This window comes from Lepisma saccharinum, chromosome 4 (genome assembly GCF_977018435.1).
Source record: "Lepisma saccharinum chromosome 4, izLepSacc3.1, whole genome shotgun sequence".
NCBI lineage: Eukaryota > Metazoa > Arthropoda > Insecta > Zygentoma > Lepismatidae > Lepisma > Lepisma saccharinum.
The window spans coordinates 31279543-31303506 of record NC_139232.1 but is presented as its reverse complement, the minus strand read 5'-3'; the positions used below and the strand labels follow the sequence as shown (position 1 = coordinate 31303506).

The 23964-nt window shown below is 39.4% G+C and overlaps 1 protein-coding gene across 3 annotated transcripts in view; it reads left to right on the top strand.

The window, feature by feature from the left end:
- Positions 1-23964, top strand: part of Frl (formin-like protein) — a 251620-nt gene that overhangs the window by 79877 nt on the left and 147779 nt on the right. For all 3 annotated transcript variants that reach the window (XM_083120387.1, XM_083120386.1, XM_083120388.1), the window contains exon 2: positions 9648-9731. In XM_083120387.1, the coding sequence (XP_082976513.1) occupies positions 9648-9731 (84 nt within the window). The remainder of the gene's footprint in view (positions 1-9647; positions 9732-23964) is intronic.

The window sequence follows — 23964 nt, the reverse complement described above, 5'->3', positions numbered from 1 at the left end:
TTACAGTACAAGTATAAAATCCAAAGTGGATGGAGACGCCTACGCCAAACCGCAAGGGTGTCTGGAGAACTGGAAACGGGTCCAGTTCCGAGAATCGTTAACCACATTTAGAACAGACCTCTCCCAAGAATCGAGTCAAGTCTCAGGGTCAGACTCTAAGAAAGTAGAATTACGCCGAACAGGAAATTCCTTGTATTCTTCCAAGAGAATAATGACAAAAGTGCGTTGACTATAACTCTTGCTTTCAAAACGTTAAGTCCCTAATGTTAAATTAACTCCAATCATTTGATGTGTTGATGCTAATTTTCCCCCTTGTGCAATGACATTTTGCAGACGAACGAGACTGAATCTGCCCCGTAGATACATGATTTGAATTCTAATTTTGATAATATTTGTAGTAGTTTTATCTTTTGTCGATTTGCTTCCGCTATATGAATCGCGACTTCAAGAATCTAATATTAACTGATGAAAGAGATAAGAAAGTAAACAAAAAAAAAAGGAAGTGTGCCGAGTTAAACTGTAACCACTAGCATGTTGGTAAGACCAAAGTTATCATTTATTGCTTCTTCGTTACGTTACGTCGTACAGTCATGAACACTTCTGGGTTGTAACTTTCAATAGTGAATTGATTGAATTGTTGTTTTAAGTCTACTTTATGCACAGTAAGGCTAATCGGGACTGGACCTACAGTTTAAAGTGGGATCCGAACCACTTGTGCCTCCACCGGGTATCGAACCCGGGACCTCTTGATTACAAGTCGGCTACGCTACCACTGCGCCATCGGGGAGGCCCTAACTAACTTTCAATAGGATTGTTCCAAGCCAGAAGTGTCCATGACTGTACAAGCTAGCCCGCTACGACAGACAAAAGATTGGAAATAGAGTCCTAGATACTTTTTTCGTAAATTTGGAAATTTGCCTAATTGCTCATTGTAGTTCTTTCCGAACACGAAACGCACTGAATTTACGTAAATTAACTTCAAGCTCGTAAGGTATCCAATTCTTCTTATCATATGAAAGGGCATTGTCCCATGAATTGACCTAAACACTGAGGAAAGAAACTGTACACGATTCAAGGCGTATTGATCCGGTTAACTTATTTTTTGGGCCGGGCTTAGAACATTGAGTAAAGTACAAAATTTAGCTTCCATATATACCAAAAGTTTGGCAAAGTTGAAGACCATATTATAAACAGATTGAGACTGGATCTACTAAACTGCTGAAAAATCTCCACCAGAAATCGTACGTACACAGTTTAAATTCAGTTGTACAGTGTATCATTAATATCTACATTTCAAACATTTTAAGATGAAACTACTGAGGTAAATATTCATGTTTACAGCAAGTCGCTAGCGGGAGGAGATTGCTGCGTATAGACCACCCAAGGCAAAGCAAACTCCTTGCTTAACAATGGACAATGAACCTACAACTTAACAACGAGAAGACCATAATAACAACATCAGAGTTCTTAACACAAGCACGTTCAGCGGGTGAGTCGACGCACAATACAAATTACCCATAAGAAAGATTCGTGAATATGAAAGTAAGCCCCGCCCTGCAGGAATTGTGTGTTCCAGTGCTCATAATCGTGACAGGAAGAATTAAATTAGTATTCACAAATACATTATAAATCTAAATGTGTGGTATTTTTAATAGCTCGAGTTATAATATTTACAACATAAATTTATTCGATTTATATTTCGCATTTGTTTAACCAATTTATATATTAAAAAAATAAAAACAAGAAAACACAATACCTTCGGTTTTGCCAGACTAAACGAAAAATGGAAGTTCAAGATACCACGACGACATTAAAACCAAAGAAAAACCTAGGTTCGAGTTCTGATCAATGGACGTTTCCACTTTGACATGAAAAACGTTTTAATTCCATTCATTTTACGGATAACGACACGAAAATGAGATGTGCAAAATATCTCGGCGATATTTGTTTTGGTTCTCGATTGTGTAACGACCGCCTCATTAGCCAAATTGCACTCCTATATTGGAAAATATCTTATTCGTATACTTCTAAGTTAATAATTTGCATTATATTAATTGTTTTCATAACTCATGTATATATTTGTTTTATCTTTTGCTATTATATTATTCGCGTATTTTTGCAACATTAATTCATCCTAATTAGTAGGTATATGCAACGTTTTCATTAAATCCAAGATGGCTAGGATTTTTTTTCTTTAACACAAATGTTATTTAAGCGCATATTAAATATATTTCTTCTTAATATCAAGCTTTGTTCAACAATAGACAAGATCAAAGTATTTTAATCTTGGTTATAAATTCTTATACTAAATCTTTCTTTATTCATTTTATGTGCAAGGGCAAATATGGATTGCTTTATAAAGTCAGTTTCGTTATTTGTTGTCCTAGTTTAATATTGTAACATGTAAGCATATAATTCACTATCTCACTTTCAATAATATATCGTTTTCCTATTGGCTGTTAATTTTAGGAGTGGGGGAACCACGCTACGTGCTTTTGGCGATGTAAAAACTTCCACGTTGGCATTTTTAATTGTTACCAACCTGAACTTTAGCTTACTATCGCTAATTAACATTGATGTGTTATACAAATTATCAGTTCTTCTTGTGATATTTTTACGTTACGAGTTTCTAGCATTGTAAAAAGAACAATCTGTTATGCTGCGCCTCGCGTTTGGGGAGACAGTTGAGGTCTTGTTATCTACGGTAGAGGCAGTGCGCGGTTTCTGTCGTGACAAAATTTTACTAATCACTGCCCTCGAGCGAACCGGACTCAACATATGATTTATTTGAACTGTGCGAATAAGTATGTAACGCGCGCGAGTCGGTATTAAAGCTTTTGAACTTTTTAAACTTGAAATATTTGGTTTTAGTTTTATTTACGGTGACTTGTCACATGTTGGTGGTTACCTTCCTGAGTGAGAACTCTTGATTCCAACTGACCAGCCGGAGCAAGAAGCAGGGTGTTGGCGTTTCGTGGCTCCGTGTCCAGGGGTTAGGAGTGGTGGCACGTTGCAATTGATTGATTAAATTGCTTTATTTTACTTCGCTTCTTGTGCCACTTTTGGCTAATTTGCGAAGATGAGGATGAGTGATGATATGATGAAATTAATGAATGGACACTCACAAACATCAAGGCCAGGATTCGAACCCGGGACCCCTGGCGTCGTAGCGCGATGTGATAACTACTCTGCCACGGGGACCGGCTGTTTTGGTTCTCGAGAAACACGCCTTCGAACACCGATGAAACACAAACTGAAATTGCTTTATGGAGAAGAAAGTAAAATAGGCTTTATAAATAAAGTGAAGAATGTGAAAGTTCTTATTTTGTACTACATAGTTAACTGTAAATTTCGATAAATAAGTTTAAAATATATTTTTGAAAATTTGGTCAGTACCCAATTTTACAAGCAATATTTTTCGCATGACCTGAGAACACGCACGCAGCTGAACCTTTTCATTTATCTTGCACGTGAGCGACAGGGATACTTAATCGAAGTATGATCATTACAAACCATAGCTTTCCCTTCCACTATCGCTCCTTCTTCCATTATTTAAAACTGCTGCACACGTTGGCTCTCCCTGGCTACCACCAATAAACTGGACGCTCGATGCAGACGACAAACGAGCTCTGTGTAAGTAGTGACGTATTAACATCGTGGGGCGTGTTTTCAGCGCAACGCTGACCTTGCAACTTTGAAAGTCTCATTTTTGCCTTAAACTGAACGCAAAGAGACGCAAGAACTTGCAGGGATAATTTTTTCAGGGTGTAGTTTTTGAAATTGCTGTAAAAAAAATTGAGTTGGAAATGTCCATTCTACATTTTCACCTAAATTTCTACATAAGAACAGAATCCGGTGGCTTGCCTAGAAATTTCTAAAGAAAGGTATATTTTCATGCATCCAGAAGTCTTTATTTTAATTGTGAAAAACTTGATGAGGGGTGAGGGTTAAGCCCCATCAACACATCCTGCATACGCCAATGTTTTATAGTGCATGGTTCAAACCTCTTTTAAAAACTCAGTTTGCAATTACTTCCTCAGAATATGGTTCTATTGTGTTAAAATTTTAAAAGCGGATGGAATATGCGACGTGTGGTGTTGTAGTTGATTTAACACGAACAAGCTATGTTTGTAACGAGTGCACTCACGGTCCCCGAAATGACGTGTCAATCATACCCCGGCACGGGGCCAAACGTCGGTATGTGTACGGGAAACCGGTCGTGACTCACGGTCCAGTTATCAAGTTCGGTATTGAGACGGTCGTTTATTGTCATACTATTGCGAGGCGGAGATTAATACCTTGAAAAGTTACACTGTTTTGTTTACCTTTGATATGTAGATTCGAACAATCATAAAACACTAATAGCATAATATCTGGTACCTGAAAAACGTCAAATAACAACACTGACGAACGGTAAAAAGTGAATATATATTGTAACAACAAAAAGAATATTGCAATCAACAACTGTTTACAAAGCCTCCTCACTCTCACAACATTCACTCTATCTCTCTTTCACACACATGGTATTTTTACATGTGAAGTATGGATACAAATCATGGATCTCATTAACATATCATTCCTTTTAATTTCTAAACCTTTATGTGAATTTAGGGCATTTGTCTGCCAGCTCCTGTGCTCTTTTAAATTAACTTAAGTGCCAGCCCTCGGAAAGCGGTTAACTAAGACAATTGGGTCGGCGTGGTTAAATCTTTCGTTCGAATGAACGTACGAGTCGTAAGCACGACATTATACAAGTTTCTCGGACGGGGATATTACACATAAGCCTCTCTCGTCCAATGAGAACAACTACTCAATTACATAGTGATGCAAAAACTTAATTGGCTCCAGCTGCCGGAATACACTAATCAATCGTCGGCGCGAGCAAAAATTACCTTAAAAACCACTATGCAACAAATAATACTATTTCACGCACACGACCTTGCAATAAAAACAACTACGCTTTCCACAATTAAAAAGGACTCATCAGTCAACTATTGACAAATTAAATGGCGCGACGGGGCGGTCGGTTACACAAAAAAAATGGAGCACACTTTGACAATTTACACTAAATATTAAAGAAATGAAATGGAGCTTCTAACGCTGAATGCAGACAATTAAATTAGAACATCTGAACATGAAATTACCCTTCTTTATAACAATACCAAAAATTATCAGACGCGGGGATTAGGTTCGGGGTTTCCTGAGTAACTTTGCGAATAAGTGAGACTTCGGCGTTAACTGTACGGTGTTGATACTAACGACGCACGTTTACATGTACATGAGACCCTCTGAAGTATACTGTACCAGACTCTGCTACATGGCGTGGTCATTCATCTCTCCTGGACGCGGGACTTGCACACGGTTCCTTTGTGGCGAAATTGTCCTCCGAGGTCGATCGCGACGAAGAATAATTGCGACGATCTGGTGTACTTGCACCTCCTTAGTACTTCGGGCGTTCCTCTTGTCACTAGCGTCGGGTGTACGTGGTCACGCGTCGGTTCGGAATCTCTCTGGTGACGGGCTTCGATTCGGCGTCGTTCTGGAAGCGTCGTTCTGGAGTCGTCCTTCAATCTCTCCCTCTGGCTTCGATCGGCGTCGTTCTGGAGTCGTCCTTCAATCTCTCTCTCTGGTGACGGGCTTCGATCGGCGTCGTTCTGAAGACGTCCTTCGGGCTTTGGGCAGTGTTTGGCTTTGGTGTCGTCTGTGGCGTTGGCTGACTGGCTTCATCGGAAGATGGCGATGCATCGTTGCGGGGTCAGGGAAGTCGACAGACTCCCTTCTCAATCTCCTTTAGCCGCCCATGATTACGTAGTTAACGCTTGGCAAAAAAACAAATCACCGCGTAATCTTCACCAAAATAAGGCGCACACTGGTAACTCCCTATCTGCAACTCGCTCGCGGTACGTAAGGAAACAAAGTTCACGGACACAAAACAATAATCACGCGAGAGTGTAGCGCGGAGATGCTCTCTCGGTGAAATCCGGGTAAAAACTGTTTCCGGGATGGTAGCACCGCATATATATAAGAGATTCAAATTCGTCCGTTGAAACCCACGCTAAGGTGGCTTCGCTTCGCTTTCTCAGGGGATGGAAATGACCTCTGTCCATTGTCTTGAAAGGCGCGGTCGGCGACGCGTCCTGGATCCTTGCAGAGTTGAGCTCCATTTGGTTTTCCTGGTCATCCGTGAACATGGGTTCGAACGCCTGCTGCGACTCGAGCCCGGTAGCGGCGAAAATAATCTTTCCTTATCTTCGCGTTGGTGCAAATATGTCATGTTCTAAGCGGCGGCTGTCACTCAGGAAAGACCCGGCTCCAACTCCCGACGTCTGGCTCGGATACAAGTTTATCCACAAAATAAAATACCCCACACTTTTATATTTGAACATAAAATGAATCAATAAACAAAAAATAATTTATATCGAACTGCGTTTCACATGTCACTAGATACCGTGACATGTTATCGTGTATCAATGGAAATCTTGTCTTTGTAGTTGAGGCCGAAATGTGTTCAGGGCACTTCCTTCATGCAGACAGCGCTTAATAGAGTGAAGCTAGTACGGTTAGTCCGCGTAATTACTAAGTGCCAAGTCACTTTCACTGGCACAACGTTTCAAGTGGAATAACATGGAGTAACTTACAGACATTATCAGATTTTTTTTGTACAAAGTACGACTGGCAGTGGCAGAAGTAATTTCGAGTGCAAACTGAGATTTGTGCACCTGCTTGAACTTTAATGCAGGCTTGTTAGAAATCCAGGATTTTAAATGAATTCAATTCCGGTCCAGGAGAGAAAATCAGCAAGCAATGGGTTTCTTTACCGTAAAGAACCTTTTTATCTGTAAAGTATTTCAATTCGTTCCAGGAACCTTTTTTCCGGATGAATTTAAATACGGTCCAGAAATTTCAATCCGGTCCAAGTTCCGTATTGAAATGAAGCAATGCTCAACTTGGACCGAATTTAAATTGCGCGAGGAAAAAGGTTCCGATCCTGTTGCGGAACCCAATAGAACCCTCTTCCCCTTTTCTTCTACTAAGGCCTAACTTTTCGGGGAGGGGTCAAATTTTTCAGGTTTATTAAACATTACAAAATAAGGGTATTTTTTGTTACCTTCCTGGCACCTCAAGTTCATGCCCCCTCCCCTCCTCCCGTTCGACCCGCAATTACGCTGCTGTCTCTATGGCACGAGCACATTTCTTCTAAAACACACATATTTCCAGTCATTCCTCCACTTTTTGTGAAACCAATGAAAAGGACCAGAGTCGCATGCATGTTCCCCAGATTGGATCTCCATGTGCTGCAGAATGTTGGTGGCTATTTGCAGCGGAGGAGGAAACAGAGCGTGTGCTAAGAGGGCGGAAGTGTTGCTTCCTGAGACGTTTGAGGGGCGCAGATTTCTTCTCCACGTCCTTCCTGTCAGCAGATAACCAACGGTAGCTCACTGGTGGGTAAACTAGAGCTTGCCTTGACCCAGTGACCGCCAATGTAATCTGGTCTGATATATGTTTAGCGGTGAAGGAGAGCAACTCACTCTCATTTATTCTCACCGTGATTGTGCATGTGGCATATTAGTTTCAATAGCGAATTATGAAATTTGAACTTCTTTTATTTAGATATGAGGCAAGATCGTGTTCATACTTTGTAAGGTGTACGAATTCTCTAAATATGTCTTGAGTTTTTAAGTCCATTTTATGCACAGATAGGAATAAGGACAGTTTAAAGTGGGATCCACACCACCGGGTGAATTTCGGTGACAGTGGTTCTGTCAAGGAGGGACAATTACGCACTAGTTGTGCATTTATTTCAATATCGTCGGATTGGGCACTGCTATTTAAAAAAAAGGGTTTAGTATGCGAGAGAGTGTGAATTTCTCTCCATGTTGCAAGTGGAAACTGTTTTTCAAGTCGATTAGTAAGCTAGACACGATGTTTGAAAAATATGGTTAATAAGTATTTACAGAATCCCATGTATTTCTTATGGGAAATAAACTTCAACTTCAAATTACGGCTAATTAAATGGGAGTTTCGACTTTTCCTTCTACTATGACATAGTTCAACGTGTCCTTTCTGTCCATGTGCTTTTCTACGACATTGGATGTTTGATATTCCCATGAGAACGAATAAAATAATGGTCCCATAAACCTAATGCATTTCTCCTTGCCTCATACGGCCATCCTGGCAGCGTTGCCAAACCTGATGTGCATAAAATAGCTACATTTCACCATTAATAGAGTTAAAGATGAGTTTCAAGGAGCTAGATTAACGAAGGCTGCATAAAGTGCCTGCTATGGTAATTTTAGGTGTCCAATGGCGCTTCTATTACCGTTAGCTTTAAGGTGATGGCAATTTATTCTTAGTTTTCACCGCCTAGATTTGGCGGCATCACCCATCTCAATAATCCAATGATGTTCATATGAAATCGAAAATAAAGTCTTCCCGGATAACCATATTGTCATCTTCACCTTAGCCACAGCGCTATATATAAAAATACCTGGGGAGGAAAGAGGGGGTGGTGACGCAGCCTATAAGTATATGAATATCACGTCACGTGCAAAATGTACACGCATGGCAAAGGTTGGTTTTTATGGGTCGGAGCCAGTGGTGGCATCATGGTGGGGCAGAGGGCAGGTGCCACAGTTCAGTCAAACGAGAGCCAGATCTGGCTACAAGAGAGCGAAGTTGGCAACAGTGATCGGCAGCTCTGCCCCAGTGAGAAAGACAAAATTGTCCCTCCTCGCCTTAACTCAACGTTCATTGCAAGGCGCTTCTACTTTCACGTTGCTTGTATGTTTCCCACATTCAAATCTGACATATGCACACGCACAAGGAAAAGGAAACTAGAATCTCTTCAGAATTTTTTTAGCTACTTGCAAAATGTGTCATTTGAAACTTCTAATCCTAACTAATCTAATCTAAATAATAGGTAATCTTACTTAAAAAGAACTATTGATGTGTGGAACAATACGTTTTTTAAAACATTCCATCTTTCTTTCCTTTGTGTTTAATGTTCAACTTCTTAACGTTACATTATTTTCTTCGAAACCTCCCTCGGGTGATTACAGATCCTATGGAATTTAATGAGAATGTGACGCTTATAGCGTCATTGAAAACTATAAGTTCAAAAACTTGCCATTTTCCTCGGGAAATGCTTTGAGTGAAACAACTTTTATTTTGTTATTTCGGAGCTCTCGTGGTTCGAATACAGTAGTCAACAGCGTTACATACATTGTCGATTAAATTACAGAGTAATAAACTGATTTTTTTTTTAAAAAAAATGCGTGAGTACTGAAACTTGTTCTGAACTGAGTGTTCTTTTTAATATATACTTCTAAAGTTAGTCACATCAGTGAAGAACCGTAAGTGAAAAACGTATTGAAATAACGGAAGGAAGGAAAGGGTACATAGAAACGAATTTATTGTGGATCTCGCCAACAACACGAGAGAACAAAGTATTCATAGCAGAAGTATCTATCTGTTACTTGCTTCTCGTTATGTGTCTACAATATTACTGACTTACGTTTTTTTTTTTTTTTTTTTTTTTTTTTTTTTTTTTTTTTTTTTTTTTAAGCATTGTATATTGTATTTTAACTTCATAATTAACGTGGTTTTCTATCGTTTTCCTAACTTGGTTCTCTTGTTTGTATTTCCAGGCCTCTATGGACCTGCCCCCGGACAAAGCAAAACTCCTCAAGCAATATGACGACGAGAAAAAATGGGATATTATCTGTGATCAGGTAAGTCGGCACACAATGTAATCAGCTTATATATCAGTTAGAACTTTGTCGTAACTGTTTTCAGTGTAATGTTTCTTTTATATAACTGTAGACTGTCATCCTTGTTAATCGATGTGAGTACATCATATGCATCTTATGTCGCTCTGGTGTGGCATGTCCGAATTTTTAGAATGAGCTGAAATTGGAAATGCTCGTCCACAGAGCATAGTATGGAAAACATTTGAACGCAATCAGCGCTGTCAATCCTAAAAATAGGTTGTATTTACGTTGAAATACCTGCGAATAATTGAGTAATTAGACATTTAAAATGCAAGGACTAAAATAGAATACTGTTCGTGTGTTTTGACGTCAGTTAGTAATTGTAAGTTTACAACGCGGATATTGCTCAGTTCAAATCAAAGCGTATCGTATTAACCTGCAGCTTTTCTCTTAGTATAGAAGATTTGTGTTTGGACGTTGATATGTGCGATATAGTGTTGTTTTTCTTGTATGTGGAATTTTGGAAACTTTAAGAAAGGAGATTCAATGCTAATACAATATTTCCTGAATTGTTTCTTTTAATGTTTGAGGTACGTATATAGAACGAATACTAGCGGTAGCAGATTTCAGTGCTGAACAGGAAGACCAGTGGACTGCAGAGTACATACGTGAGAGATTCGATCACATGTTCTCTAGTTATCCCACGTCTGATATAGTCTAAGAGTAGGCGTTTTAAGACTCTGTGTTGGCAGCTAAGGGAAATGAGGCTAAAATCCGGAGAAACGTTACCTGAATTGATTGTTTTCAGTGAAATTTTAACTGCCTTCATTGGTAGTATTTTCATCCTAACCCTCCAGTCAGTTAAGTACAACTCTGCTCCAAAAAGAAAAGAAATCCAGACATAAAAGAACTTTGTAGAAAACAGAAAATTAACAAATGTTCGATTTTCAATAATTGATGTCTCTTGAATGTGACGTAGACACAGAAAAGTAAATTCATCATTTGAAACAAAAAATGCAAAAAGTCTAGCTAAGACCAAATGTTTAAGAAAAGTGTATCAAAATAACGCACCAATTGATGTATTAAAGTACATCTCGTCATAGAAAGAAATACTTTCATCATGTGATGCACTTTGGCGTTACCTTGACAAACGATACATAAAAATGCTTAAAACCGAAAACCTGATTACTGGGAAAGGCGAAAGAACGCAGTTTAGTGCATCAACCGATGTGCTTCGGGCGCATTAAATAGATTTGATGCATTTAGTTTTCTGTACGTAAGACTCGCTGGTATGCAGTATGCTGTGCTACTGTGAATTTACAATTCCACATTCAAATTAGAGGAAAATGCCATCAAATATATAAACATATCGTCAATCTTTCATGTATGGGGAAGTGAGGAAGTGAAATACAAGGAAATAGTGGTCAAGAAAGATCAGAACGTTTCAAAATACATAACGTCGCACACCTTCGTGTCTTATTTATCTTGGACATTTCCAATAATTCTGTGATTCGTGCAAACTCTGATGCCAGCTGTTCCTGCAGAAAAGGATATAATATTCAGTATTGGCAGCTCTAGTAAAAATTATCGAACAATAAATTTTCTAAACACTAGTGTATTTTCATCATATTTTAACATTGACTTATTTTACTTAAAGCCATTCTGAAAGTTATTTCAAAGGTGCATAAAATTTCGAGCTTGTCCGTTTTTCATGTTCCGAAGTGAACATCGCCTGCGGCACATATGGTAACACATGCAAAACTTGTAACTTTACTTGTGCATCAGTTTCAGAGTAAATTAATTTGATCCCTAAAATTTTGAAACGGCAATCTTCATTTTCCTGTATTTTAAACAAAATTATGCAAACTAGTTTGTGTATCCGGTATTATTGTTGCAACTTGCAGTGGGGGAAATTCTATATCATTTTTTAAATGTTAATTCTGGTGGTTTTGTTGTGTATATTCTTTGTCGTGTTGATATAATTCAGCGAGAGAAAAGTGGTATATGACATTTTAATGGGTGTTGGTGTTTTAGTTGCAAGTAATGACGTAACAAATCACCACCGAAAGAGACAGTTGCTTTGTGAGTCATTCTCGTTGTTATTGCTTCATTTTGTTCCCTTGTAATCATGAGGTTGTGGTTGCAACTTGCAACGTCCCCCGGTTGGACACCAGTCATCACAAAGTTAGTCCGCTACTCCTTTAGTCGGGAACATGAGAATCTGCAAATCAACAGGGCTTGCTGGGTAGAAAAGAAACACAACACTGTTTTCAAAGTTAAAACGCAGTTTTATAAACGCGTATATTTCATAATCACTTACCAGTACAACACTAGAACATTCACTACTAACGTTGGTATATTCCTTCACATAAAGCGAAAGTCAAAGAACATAATTAATTGTTTACTTTCAACTTATCGGCAAGAAGAAAACTCGGAAAACCAAAAACTATACTTCAATTCTCTCCGTTTTCCAAGTTCTTATTATTCCTCACCTTCAATTGTTTTTCAAACTCCGTCTGTCGTCAGGTGAGAAACATTCAGGTTAGTTCACTTCCTCGGCTGAGATTAGAAAGTGACGTCAACACGAACAGATTTTGACGTATTTATAAACATATATAAAAGTTCCAACTACAACTGTATCAGTCTAACTATAATTATCTGTGACAACTTGCACATTATTTGAAATAACAAACATTTTAAAAATCTTAACTTCTTATAAATATAAAATCTTAAACTCTCAGGTTCGTTACAATTGCCCCTCGTCTGGGGAAAATTTTTGAAGAAATTGTAATTGACAAATTCTGAAAAAATTTTGAGTATATAAAGAACATTAAAATATAGAGTTTATCTGCACAATTGAATGACTCAATCTTGGCTTCTCTTCATTTGACAAGAGCTCAGAAGGGACGTAGTTTACAGTATCCAAAACAGAATGTAATCTAGGATAGTTAATCAGCCAATAAGCAGTGAATTCAGGCAATGATTGATTCCATATATTTATTTTCTTCTCCAGAAAGACTTTGTAGAAAACTGTATAGGTTTCGATAAGCAATGAACTGAATCAGTACTTTTCCATAGCACTTCAAACTCAACACTCTTCTTGTTTCTGTGCTTCTAGAATAATGCCTTAAAATTCCACACCAGCAATATACTAACTCCTGCTTATAGGAATCAATCCAAATATTTACTATATGAACCTTCTCTGAGAGGTCTACGGATTTATACATCCCGATTCTATCCTCATCTTGGACCTTTCGGATGTACCGCACTAAATATATATCTGGAAAATCCTCCTTCATTTGAACAGGAGTGGTAACAAACAACACATCAACTGCCTTTTTCTTAATACTTATTTCTGTCTGGTGCAGTTTTTATAAAAAGCATTCGCCAGAGGAAGTCAGAACCAAAACCTTCTTAAATGAATCCTTTGGTGCTAAAATTCAGACCACCGATTTCCAGTTCTACTTGTCTACCATCTAACACTCTCTTCTTGAGTCTTCTGGAAAATAGGTACACCAGTTTCACATATGGATTTTTTTTTCACTTGACTGTCTGAAGCTACATTTTCGGTCAGCAAAAAGGATTTACATATTATCCTTGTATTTTACGTCCCGTCGAGTTCACTTGCCTAAACGAAGAGGAGACACTTAGAAAAGGTCGACGTTTGTTTGACATGATTGGGATCGCTGGTTGTGCAGAAACTCTCTAGTAGTCTCCACTGCTTCTTCCTGCTCAGAGGCAACGTCATGTCTTGGGGAGAAAGAACCACAATTGTCACCTCTACGTCGTGGAGAGTACCGTCTGAGCGGACTACGGCTACGTCGTTCTTCGTAACGCCATCCGTCTGGAGAATTAAGCTCTTGTTCTGGACGAGGTCTGTAGAAATTTCTCTGTCTTTGGTTTTGATCTCGGTTGAAACCTCTCCTGCCTAATCCTCTGTTGAATCTTCGAGGTCGTGAGAAATTTCCTGCTCGACTCTCTGAATCCATCTGGATATTCCGGATCTTAAAACTTTTATTCCCTGCAGCATCTTTATTCTTAGAGTCTTCTTTATTCTTCCAGGCATCAGGGTCATCATAAATATCGAAGTCCTTCAAGAAATGTGTCAATTCATCCACACTTCGTGGAGCGTGCGCCAGACAAAGATTCCGAATGCGATACGGCAACTGTCCAATGATCAAATTAAGAACTTCGCTCTCATTAAAATTGTCAGCTAGGTTTCTGTACGCTGCGTAGACACTCCAGGCAAAACTTTCTAAGTTGTCGTGGACCAGGCGAGAATACCTTCGGTTCCTCACAGCCGCTAGTTGTCTTTGTTTTGCCTTTTCTGATGCAAATTCATCCTTAAAGCGTGCGCAGAAATCAGCATAATTCACAAAGTTGTCCATATTACCAGCTAACCAATGCTCAGCCTTGCCGGTGAAAACCCGAGGTAATAATTCCAATCTATAGTGCTCTGGCACTTGCATTAAGTCGAAACTGACATTTAATTCACGCAGATATCTTTCGGCAGATTGAGCTTCGATATCGCCTTTAAACTTAGGAATGTTCGCGATATCAGCCATTCTGGGCATCTTAAACTCTGTTCTTCGTCGAGGAGAAAAACTGTAATTACTATCCTTTTCTCTAGGCCTCTTGCATCTATCAGAAGTTGTGGTATTACCGGGGAAGAAAGGGTTTGGAAGTACAACTGGAGGTTCATAGGAAGTAGCTTCTGGGTTCAGTCCTCGGATTGGATCAGGCAGTATATCGGAAGAGGTTACTGGTCGAATCTGTAAATTATGGATCTTTTCCTGCAGTTCACTGACCCTACTTATAATTGTAACTGTCTGTTCCTGAATTTCTTGGCGAAGAGATACTTCCATCTTTTTAGCCTTCTCATGGAGAAAATTAACCTTTTCTCCAGCTTCTTTTATTTCAACTTTCTGTTCTTGCACTATATTTTCTATGAGTTCTGTTCGTTCACCAAAGGTTTTTAGTGCTACATTAATAGACTCTACAGAACTCTTTAATTCTTGAACTCTCTCTGGAGGGTCACATTCAGATTCTCTTCCAGACTGGACAATTTCAAGGCAGGTTTCCATATTCTTCTTCAATTGATCCTGTTCCTTCTCTATCCGTCCTTGCCGAACTGTTAAGAACTCTAGCTGCTCTTCCACAATTTCCTTTACCCTTTCGTCCACCTTTTCAGTGACTTTACTACTAAGCTTTTCTATCTCTCCTCTGATGCTCTGTACCTGTTCAAGTTTATGTTGAGAGAATAGAGCCTGTAGCTCTGACCTTAGTTTTATATCTTCCTGTATCCTCCTTTCTTCCTGGTTTTCAATCAATGCACGGAAAATATCTAAGTCTTCTTTTCTCTTTCTCTCTTCCTCCTCTTTCTCTTTCCTTTTCTTTTCTTCTTCCTCTTCTTTTTCCTTCTTTCTCCTTTCCTCTTCCTGTTCTTTCTCTTTCCTTCTCTTTTCTTCTATAGACTCAACCATGAGTTTAAAATCCATCATCTCCTTCTTTCGAACTTTCTCTATCTGAGCCATCTCTTTCTTACGCTGTTTCTCCTCCTCTATTCTTTCCTTCTGTCTCCGCTCCTCATCCTTCTGTCTACGCTCCTCATCCTTCTGTCTACGCTCTTCATCCTCCTTTTCTTTCTGTTTTCGCTCTGCTTTATCTTTCATCAACCAATCAAGTAGCCAGTGATCTGATGAGGGTTTGGTAGGAACGCTCAGTTCTGGTTCTGGTGCTGACAAGCATGATGTGCATCGCATCTCTTTATTTGATGCCAACGTTACTTCCTGCCCATCACAACTACTATGAAACCTCTGCAAACATTGGCAACACTGGAAGAATTCCCTGTCATTGGTAAGATCATCACAGCATCCAAACTTGGTTTCTGCATCCATTGTCGTTCTTCCTCTGCTTCGCAGATTCATTCCTGTCGCGTCTTTCTCCATTCTACTACACCGTCTATGGCTCTTACCAGTTAATACCTTCACTTCACTATCACACTTTTACCTTCGTGAATTCCAAGGACTTTCACTATCACCTTCGTGAATTCTATGCACGAGCACTTTCAGTATTCATTAAATCGGGTATTACGTTTTAATTGCTGAAATAACTTTGCACTCAAGCCCCACGATTGTACCAAAATAACTATGCACTCGAGCCCCGCGTTGGTGTGCCAAAATAACTATGCAACGTCCCCCGGTTGGACACCAGTCATCACAAAGTTAGTCCGCTACTCCTTTAGTCGGGAACATGAGAATCTGCAAATCAACAGGGCTTGCTGGGTAGAAAAGAAACACAACACTGTTTTCAAAGTTAAAACGCAGTTTTATAAACGCGTATATTTCATAATCACTTACCAGTACAACACTAGAACATTCACTACTAACGTTGGTATATTCCTTCACATAAAGCGAAAGTCAAAGAACATAATTAATTGTTTACTTTCAACTTATCGGCAAGAAGAAAACTCGGAAAACCAAAAACTATACTTCAATTCTCTCCGTTTTCCAAGTTCTTATTATTCCTCACCTTCAATTGTTTTTCAAACTCCGTCTGTCGTCAGGTGAGAAACATTCAGGTTAGTTCACTTCCTCGGCTGAGATTAGAAAGTGACGTCAACACGAACAGATTTTGACGTATTTATAAACATATATAAAAGTTCCAACTACAACTGTATCAGTCTAACTATAATTATCTGTGACAACTTGCACATTATTTGAAATAACAAACATTTTAAAAATCTTAACTTCTTATAAATATAAAATCTTAAACTCTCAGGTTCGTTACAAACTCCCTGTTCCACGTTCCGACTAACTGAGAAAACCATAGCTAATCTCTCTGAGCACGCGAACCTTATTAAAAAACAAATATAAACCCTGTAACCGCTGTTCTATTACATCGATCGACCTTTTTTTTGCATATTTATGTTCTGCAAGTCTCTGAACTTCTGACATTTTCTTTGTACTTACATCTTTTGTTGGGTTTACCTTGAAGTTTGAAATAGTGTGTGTCCTTCGCATGGGAAGGTAGTTGCCAGTTGCCTCCCCCTTCTCTTCCCCCATTCATTCCGAAGCCGATTGTCTTTGTTGTTGTTGTTATTATTGTAAACTCTGGTTTCGTTATCTCATAGTATCCAAGTTTCGTAAGTTGTAGGCAATTGTGGACATGACGTAAGGAAACAGATAACACAGTAACTGGAAAGTTTCCTTGTGAACCAGACGTGAATTATGGGTGGACAACAAAGCCACCTGATATGTACAGTGATATTTTCTCAACATCATTGCGCTGACCTCCGTTGCAGAGTGGTTACACCCTCCCCTATGGCGCAGTGCTAGAGTCCTCTCCTCGTAATCAAGGGGTCTCGGGTTCGATACCCAGTGGAGGCACATACTGGTTCGAATTCCACTTTAAGCTGTAGCCCCAGTCCCGATTAGCCTTATTGTGCATAAAGTGGACTTAAAACACCAATTCAGTCAATCAATCAGAGTGGATACTATTTTCAGTTTGATTTGTTGTTTTAAGACCCCTTGATTACAAAGCGACAACGCTACCACTGCGCCATCGGGAGGCCCAATCACAGTGGTTAGCACAGCGCCCTACGACACCTAGGGTCCTGGGTTCAAACCCCGGCCTGAACATGGGTGTTCCTTGTGAGCGTTCCTTCAATTTCATCATATCATCCAAAAGTGGCAGAAAAGCAAAGTACAAACCAAATCAATGAAATCAGAATGTGAACATCGTTAGTATTTCACTATCAATACCCTAGATTTTCCTGTCCCACTTGTGAGCTTATGTACCCGTTGAATCAATTCACATGGGAACTATATATATGTATAATATATATATATATATATATATATATATATCAAAGGATGGATGAGGATTATATATATATATATATATATATATATATATAATGGAGAGACGAATGAGAATGGCAGTTAAATAATCCGTGCGTTGTACTTCACATCCTTCCCCACCTCTGTATGCATCCTGGACTTCTCAGGAAGCTTTGTCCCGTTTCCTCAGGACATGGGTTGGAAATGCGAAGCTCATAAATATTCGACCGTTGTTCTCTACTTTTCTTATGCAATCTCCATTATGAATATTAATTTTGATGCGAATGAAAGTGACTCGTGTAGTTTTTCACGTTGTAGTGGATTTGTTAGTATGATGAAACTTTTTATTTTGGGCCTGACATGGAAACGAAAATGTGTATAAAGTGTTAAACGGCGTTTTCAAGCCTGTTTTAAAACTTCTGCAGAACATGTTGAACAAAGTTTTTACAACCTGTGAGGTGAGCCAGCACCGTTTTAAATGTGGAACTTCCATTCCGCGCGATTTCAACCCCGTGGCGAGCAGTCCAAGTTTCGTTTTGACCTTCACTGCAAGGTTTTTAACATAATGTTGAGAGAAAAAGCCACTGTTATAATTGCTTTTTCAACTAGGCTTTCCTGAGGCTATATTTTAGATTTTTATTATATATATATATTTTTTAAGTATATTATAGTGCTCAATACACAATGTGTACCAAATAAAGCGTCCCGGTATCACTGAGAAAATGTGCGATGTTGAAAATATATAAAAAGTACAGTCACTACAAGCTAAAAGTACTTGAGAAAATGTATAAAGAAATATGATGAACATGTACATTTAAATAATTAACTTACTCTAGGAACTCATTTTTTATTGTTAGGAGGTCAGTGTTCTCCTATCATGGGAAGGATGCAAGTGCCTCCCAATACGCTGATGCCGATTGGTTATTTCAAGAATTTAATGAAACTCGAGAAATAATATTAAACATGGCTAGAATTTTAATGCACAACAAAATACCAGAAAATACTCTATACAAATACAATAATACATCGCCAAAAATTCGATGTAAAATTATCAAAATATTCTTTTAAACAAACTTACATGTTCATTTCAGCAGTCCTGCATTGCAATGCGTTATTAACAACATACGCAGGCTGTCAAAGCGAAGTGACTGCCGATTGTCTCGCAACAAAGACTTGAAGATTGAAAAGCTTTTTTTCCATCTCTACGGATACTATTGAAACTTACCTGAAGTAAACTATGTCACTAGCGGCAAATCCCTTGTTAGTTCTCCAGACAACACATGAGCGATTGAAAATAGCATAGTAAACCCTTCATTTGTGTTAAAAACTAGAATCATTTTCTTGACTACACTTTCCCATGAACTTTGTTGTCACTTTTTCCACTAGGTCTCTCTGTGTCGGAAGGATTTACCAGGTTTCCTGGAACCAAATTTGTTTATCTGAAACTTTCGTAGTGGCAAGAAAAAAGAATATTGCTTTTTAAGAAGAGAGAAAAGTACTGAGAAATATTTCGCCTCTCGTGAAAACATAAAAAAAACCCGGCAAGATATTGTTTTTAAAAATGTTTAAAATGCACCAAAATGCCACGAAACCCCTACAAATGCAAAATCGAGAAAGAATTACATAAATATTCCCTATCAAGGATGCTTTGGCTCCTTTTGTTATGAAACCCATGAACATCTCACTGAACAACGTATTGGGCTTTCCAAAAAGATGCAAATGCATCAAAATTCTAAAATAACATAAATTAAACAATCTTTATTCATCCCCTTATAAAAAATGCATCTTGCGACCATACTTGTGGGAAAGTTAGTTTATATTTACGCTGTTTACTCTTCTTGTTAAGAAGGTATTGACTACACATGCTTATCTCCCAATCATTCAAAGATTACCTAATCTTCTGAAGTAAATAAGCTAAAGCGAGTTCAGTTCGTCTGGGCCCCTGTCGCCAAATGTCGTGGGGGATCTTGGCACATGTGCTGCAGTTCCGGCGAAGAAGACCCGGCAGCAGCCAGCCAGATGACCGCATCCCACGATGTGCTTTTGCACGGCCTCCGGGTGCCATGCGAGCGGCAGCTGGGAAGAGGAGGACAAGATATTTGCATTGGAGAACAGTGCAGCCTCTGTTGTGATGCGGCTCTGTTTACGCGTGGAAGTCTGCTGGAAGGAAAGGTTGCGTCGAGGAACAGTTTCGAGCAGATGCATAATGCAATAATGAAGCCTTTCAAGAAACTCTCTCAGGAGGACGTCACAGTGTAGACAACGTCTTCAACTTTCTACCAGATCCACATTTTTTAAAAGGCTAGAAACCCGGAGTTTACAAATTAAGCATTGAAAAGACTAACATGACAATAAACTTTATCAAAATTTTCACCACTGTAAGAACGTATAAGAAACGCTCAAGCCTGTTTTCCAACATCGATCCTCCCAATCGCAAGGTACTTCTGTACCGCAGACAAAATGCCCCAATGGCTCTGGATTCCTACTACAACGCTGACTTGCGTCTCGCTACCGAAAATTCTAGGAGCGAATCCCGGACCTCCTGCTCAGATAGACTAATCAGGACAATGTGCTTCAACCGAGGTTCGAGGCGCCCCGGGTGTTCCTTGTACGTGTGCGTTCAGCATTTCTATCTGATCATCATCGCGATTTACCCAGAGAACAAAGCCACGTGAGAAATATAAATGCAAGTGTCAAGTTTTTCTTGTTCTTAACAACGCCACACACAGTACTTGCTTCGATTGATTTTGTGTTTTAAGTACACTTTATGCACAGCATGACTAATAGGTACTGGACCTACAGTTTAAAGTGAGATCCGAACCACTATGTGCCTCCACTAGGTATCGATCGAACCCGTGACCCCTTGATTACAAGAGGACGAGATACACAGTACTTGTAATCTCTCTTTTCTGGCTCTGCGTCGCTTTTCTTTCTCTAGGTTAATCGCGAAGACGAGGACGAATGTTGATTACATGAAATTGGTGAAGGCGACTCTCATAGGAATACCCATGCCTTGGTTGGGACACTAAACCTGGAACCTTAGATGGTGGGTGAGAGGTGTCTCGCCGACCAGTTTAGCTGAGGATATTAACCCTTCCTCCCCATGTGAACGGCGAACATTTTCTATCGAACCACTGACGTTTGGGAAATAATAGAATTCACAACAGTACATTAGGAAATGCAACGCTAGCGACAGCACTCTTAATATGAAATTGCCATAAGGACAACATAAACAGAATTGCAGCTCATTTTTCTGTTTTCTATATACACACGGTTAAAGAAGTATTCGGACACCCATCCATTTTTGTTATTTTACCATGTATCTGGTGTAAAAATAAATTAGTGAAGTATGAAGATCCGCCAGTGATGAAGTATGACTTACGAGGATATAAACATCATTAAATATCCCTTTTTTGATTGACATAGAAAGAGATACAATTTTATTTATTCCCAATGCCCGAAAAGTTGGTGCAACAAAAGTATTCGGACATCGGTATGCATGGAAGAATTGTCTGTGAATGCGATAACAGAGGGCGTTGTAAAGCGGAAGCTACGCTAGAGATTCACGTTGTTTGCCCACCTGGTGCACAGGCAAAATTGTTCTTCCAGTGCGTGAAGAATTTCAAGGAAAATATGCCAAAGAGGAAAGGAAAGCATCTTTCAGCAGCGACAACTTGTTGTTTTCCACCATGCGAAAGGAAAAAGTTGCAGGCAGATCGCAGAAATAGTCCAGTTGAAGAAGAGCACGGTATTTGACATTTTCAAACGCTTTAACAAGGAAGATATAGGCTTGAAGATCGTTCTCGCACCGAACGTCCTAAAACGTTTTCTGAAAGAGAAGAGGCTGTGATTGCGAGAAAAGTGAAGAAGATCCTAAAACAAGTGCTCCCCAAATCGTAGTCGAAGTGGAATCGGGGATAGGAAAGAAAGTTTGTCCTGAAACAATTCGTAGTGCTGAGGAGGGCCAATTTTCACGGTCGTGTGTCCCGGCGAAAGCTGTTTGTCAACAATATCAACCGAAAGAAAATACTAAATTTCGCGAACGAATACGCTGACAAGGATGAGGACCGGCGGAATCGTGTAATTTTTGCCGACGAAAGCAAGTTCAACTTACATGGTTCGAATGGGCGGTCGTATGTGTGGAGAAGACCCAAGGAAGAGTTAAAAGGGAAAAACATGCAAGCCACAGTTAAACATTGTGGTGGGAGTGTGATGGGTTGGGGCTGCATGTCAGCGAGTGGTGTCGGCAATTTGGTATTTATTGAACATACTATGAAAGATATCTTCAACTTTTACGAATCAATTTAAAGCCCAGTGCCCAAAAAATGGGAATTTCTGATAGGTTCATGTTCTATCAGAACAATGACCCGAAGCACACGGCTCATATTGTGTAGATGTGGCTTTTGTAAAATTGTACCAAAGTGTTTCATCCCCCTCCTCAGTCCCCTGACATCAACCCCATCGAGCACTTGTGGGATAAAATTCAAGATAGACTAAGGAAAACCCCGATCGACTCAAAGGAACACCTAAAATTCAGGCTTCGGAAGGAATGGGCCAAACTGTTTTGGATTACATGCAAGAACTCGTGGCAAGTACGCCGAATAGACTAAAGGCGGTGTTAAAAATGAAGGGCATGCCCACAAGGTATTAATTTTCGTTTCTTGTTGGAAAGTGGGAAAGTGTGATATGTTTTGGCCTGTGTTCGAATACTTTTGTGCTTCTCAGAAATGTTTCTTTTTATTTAATTAACAATAACAACATTTTTATTTTATTTATTCAAGGAGGCTGCAATTTTCATTACATGTTTATCTCGTTGTTTTGATTTTTGAAGCAAATAATATCTTTACTTACATATCATGCACTTAGTTACCATTTTTTCCGGAAATCCTTGCTTGTCCGACTACTTCTGTGACCGTGTGTATTTTCGTCTCTGTTGTACTTCTTGCGGTAATGGATGATCGGAGAAACACAACGAAAATTGTTATGCCTTGTCTAGGCTTAGAACCTGGAACTTCTGGTTCGCAGCTGTTACGTTGATTACTCCTCCACAAACGCCGGCGGCAATATATTTTAATAGACAAGATTGCACTATAAAATTGAGAACCACTCTGACTGAAATGCAAATAACACGTCGAAACGAAAACTATACCAATATTGTGGTAATTTTAAATTGTTCCCATGCAAATGAATATAATACACGACGAGCGTTCGTTTCAGAAGGCAGTAATCGCCACGACGTTATGAGCTTTCGTAAGACTCAATAAAAACCTCCAAATATGTTGGAGCGCGAGGAGGTCTGGTCACGAGTGGAATGTAGTCATATCATTTATAGCAGTCATTCATAATTTTCCAACATTTACCTGCACTCAGTATTTTTTTTTTAAAAAGTAGACAATGTGAGCGAAAAAGCCTTATGAGCCTTCACGTGTCCCTGACACGCCACTGGTGATGATGACTCCAAAGTCGTGTTTGTTTTGGCTTTGCATTGGTTTCGGTATTCGTGACACGTGGGACCGTGCAATCAAGGTAGCACGCCAACTTGATTCAGAGAACCCGAAGTTCTTTACTGAAACAACATTGCGAAAGATGCTTCTGTGAGTCGCAATCGGTCGTACATTGTCCAGCGCCACTTTCATACAGCTAAGCATATCAATAAAAAGCTGGAACCAAACTAATTTATTCACCCTTTCATCTAAAGGCAGGGCAGGTAAGAGAGCATATGGCTTTCAAGATATCCAGCCAGGCTTGAAGGGGGAACGCAGTTATGAGGGTGAGAAGTACAGGCTAGTGTGCATTCCAGGTTCATAGCTCTCTCTCTCTCGCTCTCTGTGTGTTGTGTGTGTGACCTTCTGAAGGTCGTTGCTGTGCCATGCTCCGTCCTTCCCTGGAATGGTTGTTGTGTCGCGTGATTGCGTGCAAATGCCTGTAAAAGATTGGGAGTACGGATGCCTGCCTGTGTTGTGGATGGACCTTGTGTCTACAGATTAGTGCAACTGTTCCCTCAGTTTTTTGTTTATGAAAGCAAATTAGAAACAGTAAAGTGCAACGCTGATGGTATTTGAAAGAAAAAAATATCTTCTAAGTCCACTTTATTCTCGGATATGCTAATCGGGACTGGATGCACTTTAAAAGTTGCATCCGAACCACTCTGCGATGTGCCTCCAGTGGGGATCGAACCTGGCACCCCTTGATTACAGGGCGACAGCGTTACCAGTACACCATCAGGAGGTCCTGATAGTATTTCTACTTTTTAATTTTAATTTCTACAAAACTAATTTATTTATACATGACATTACAGGCAAATGCCCATTTACAGTATCTTGTATTATCACATTGTTTGTTACATAGAATATGCAATCAACAGAATCGATAAGGTACAATAATATGATAATATGTGTTAAAGTAATATAAAA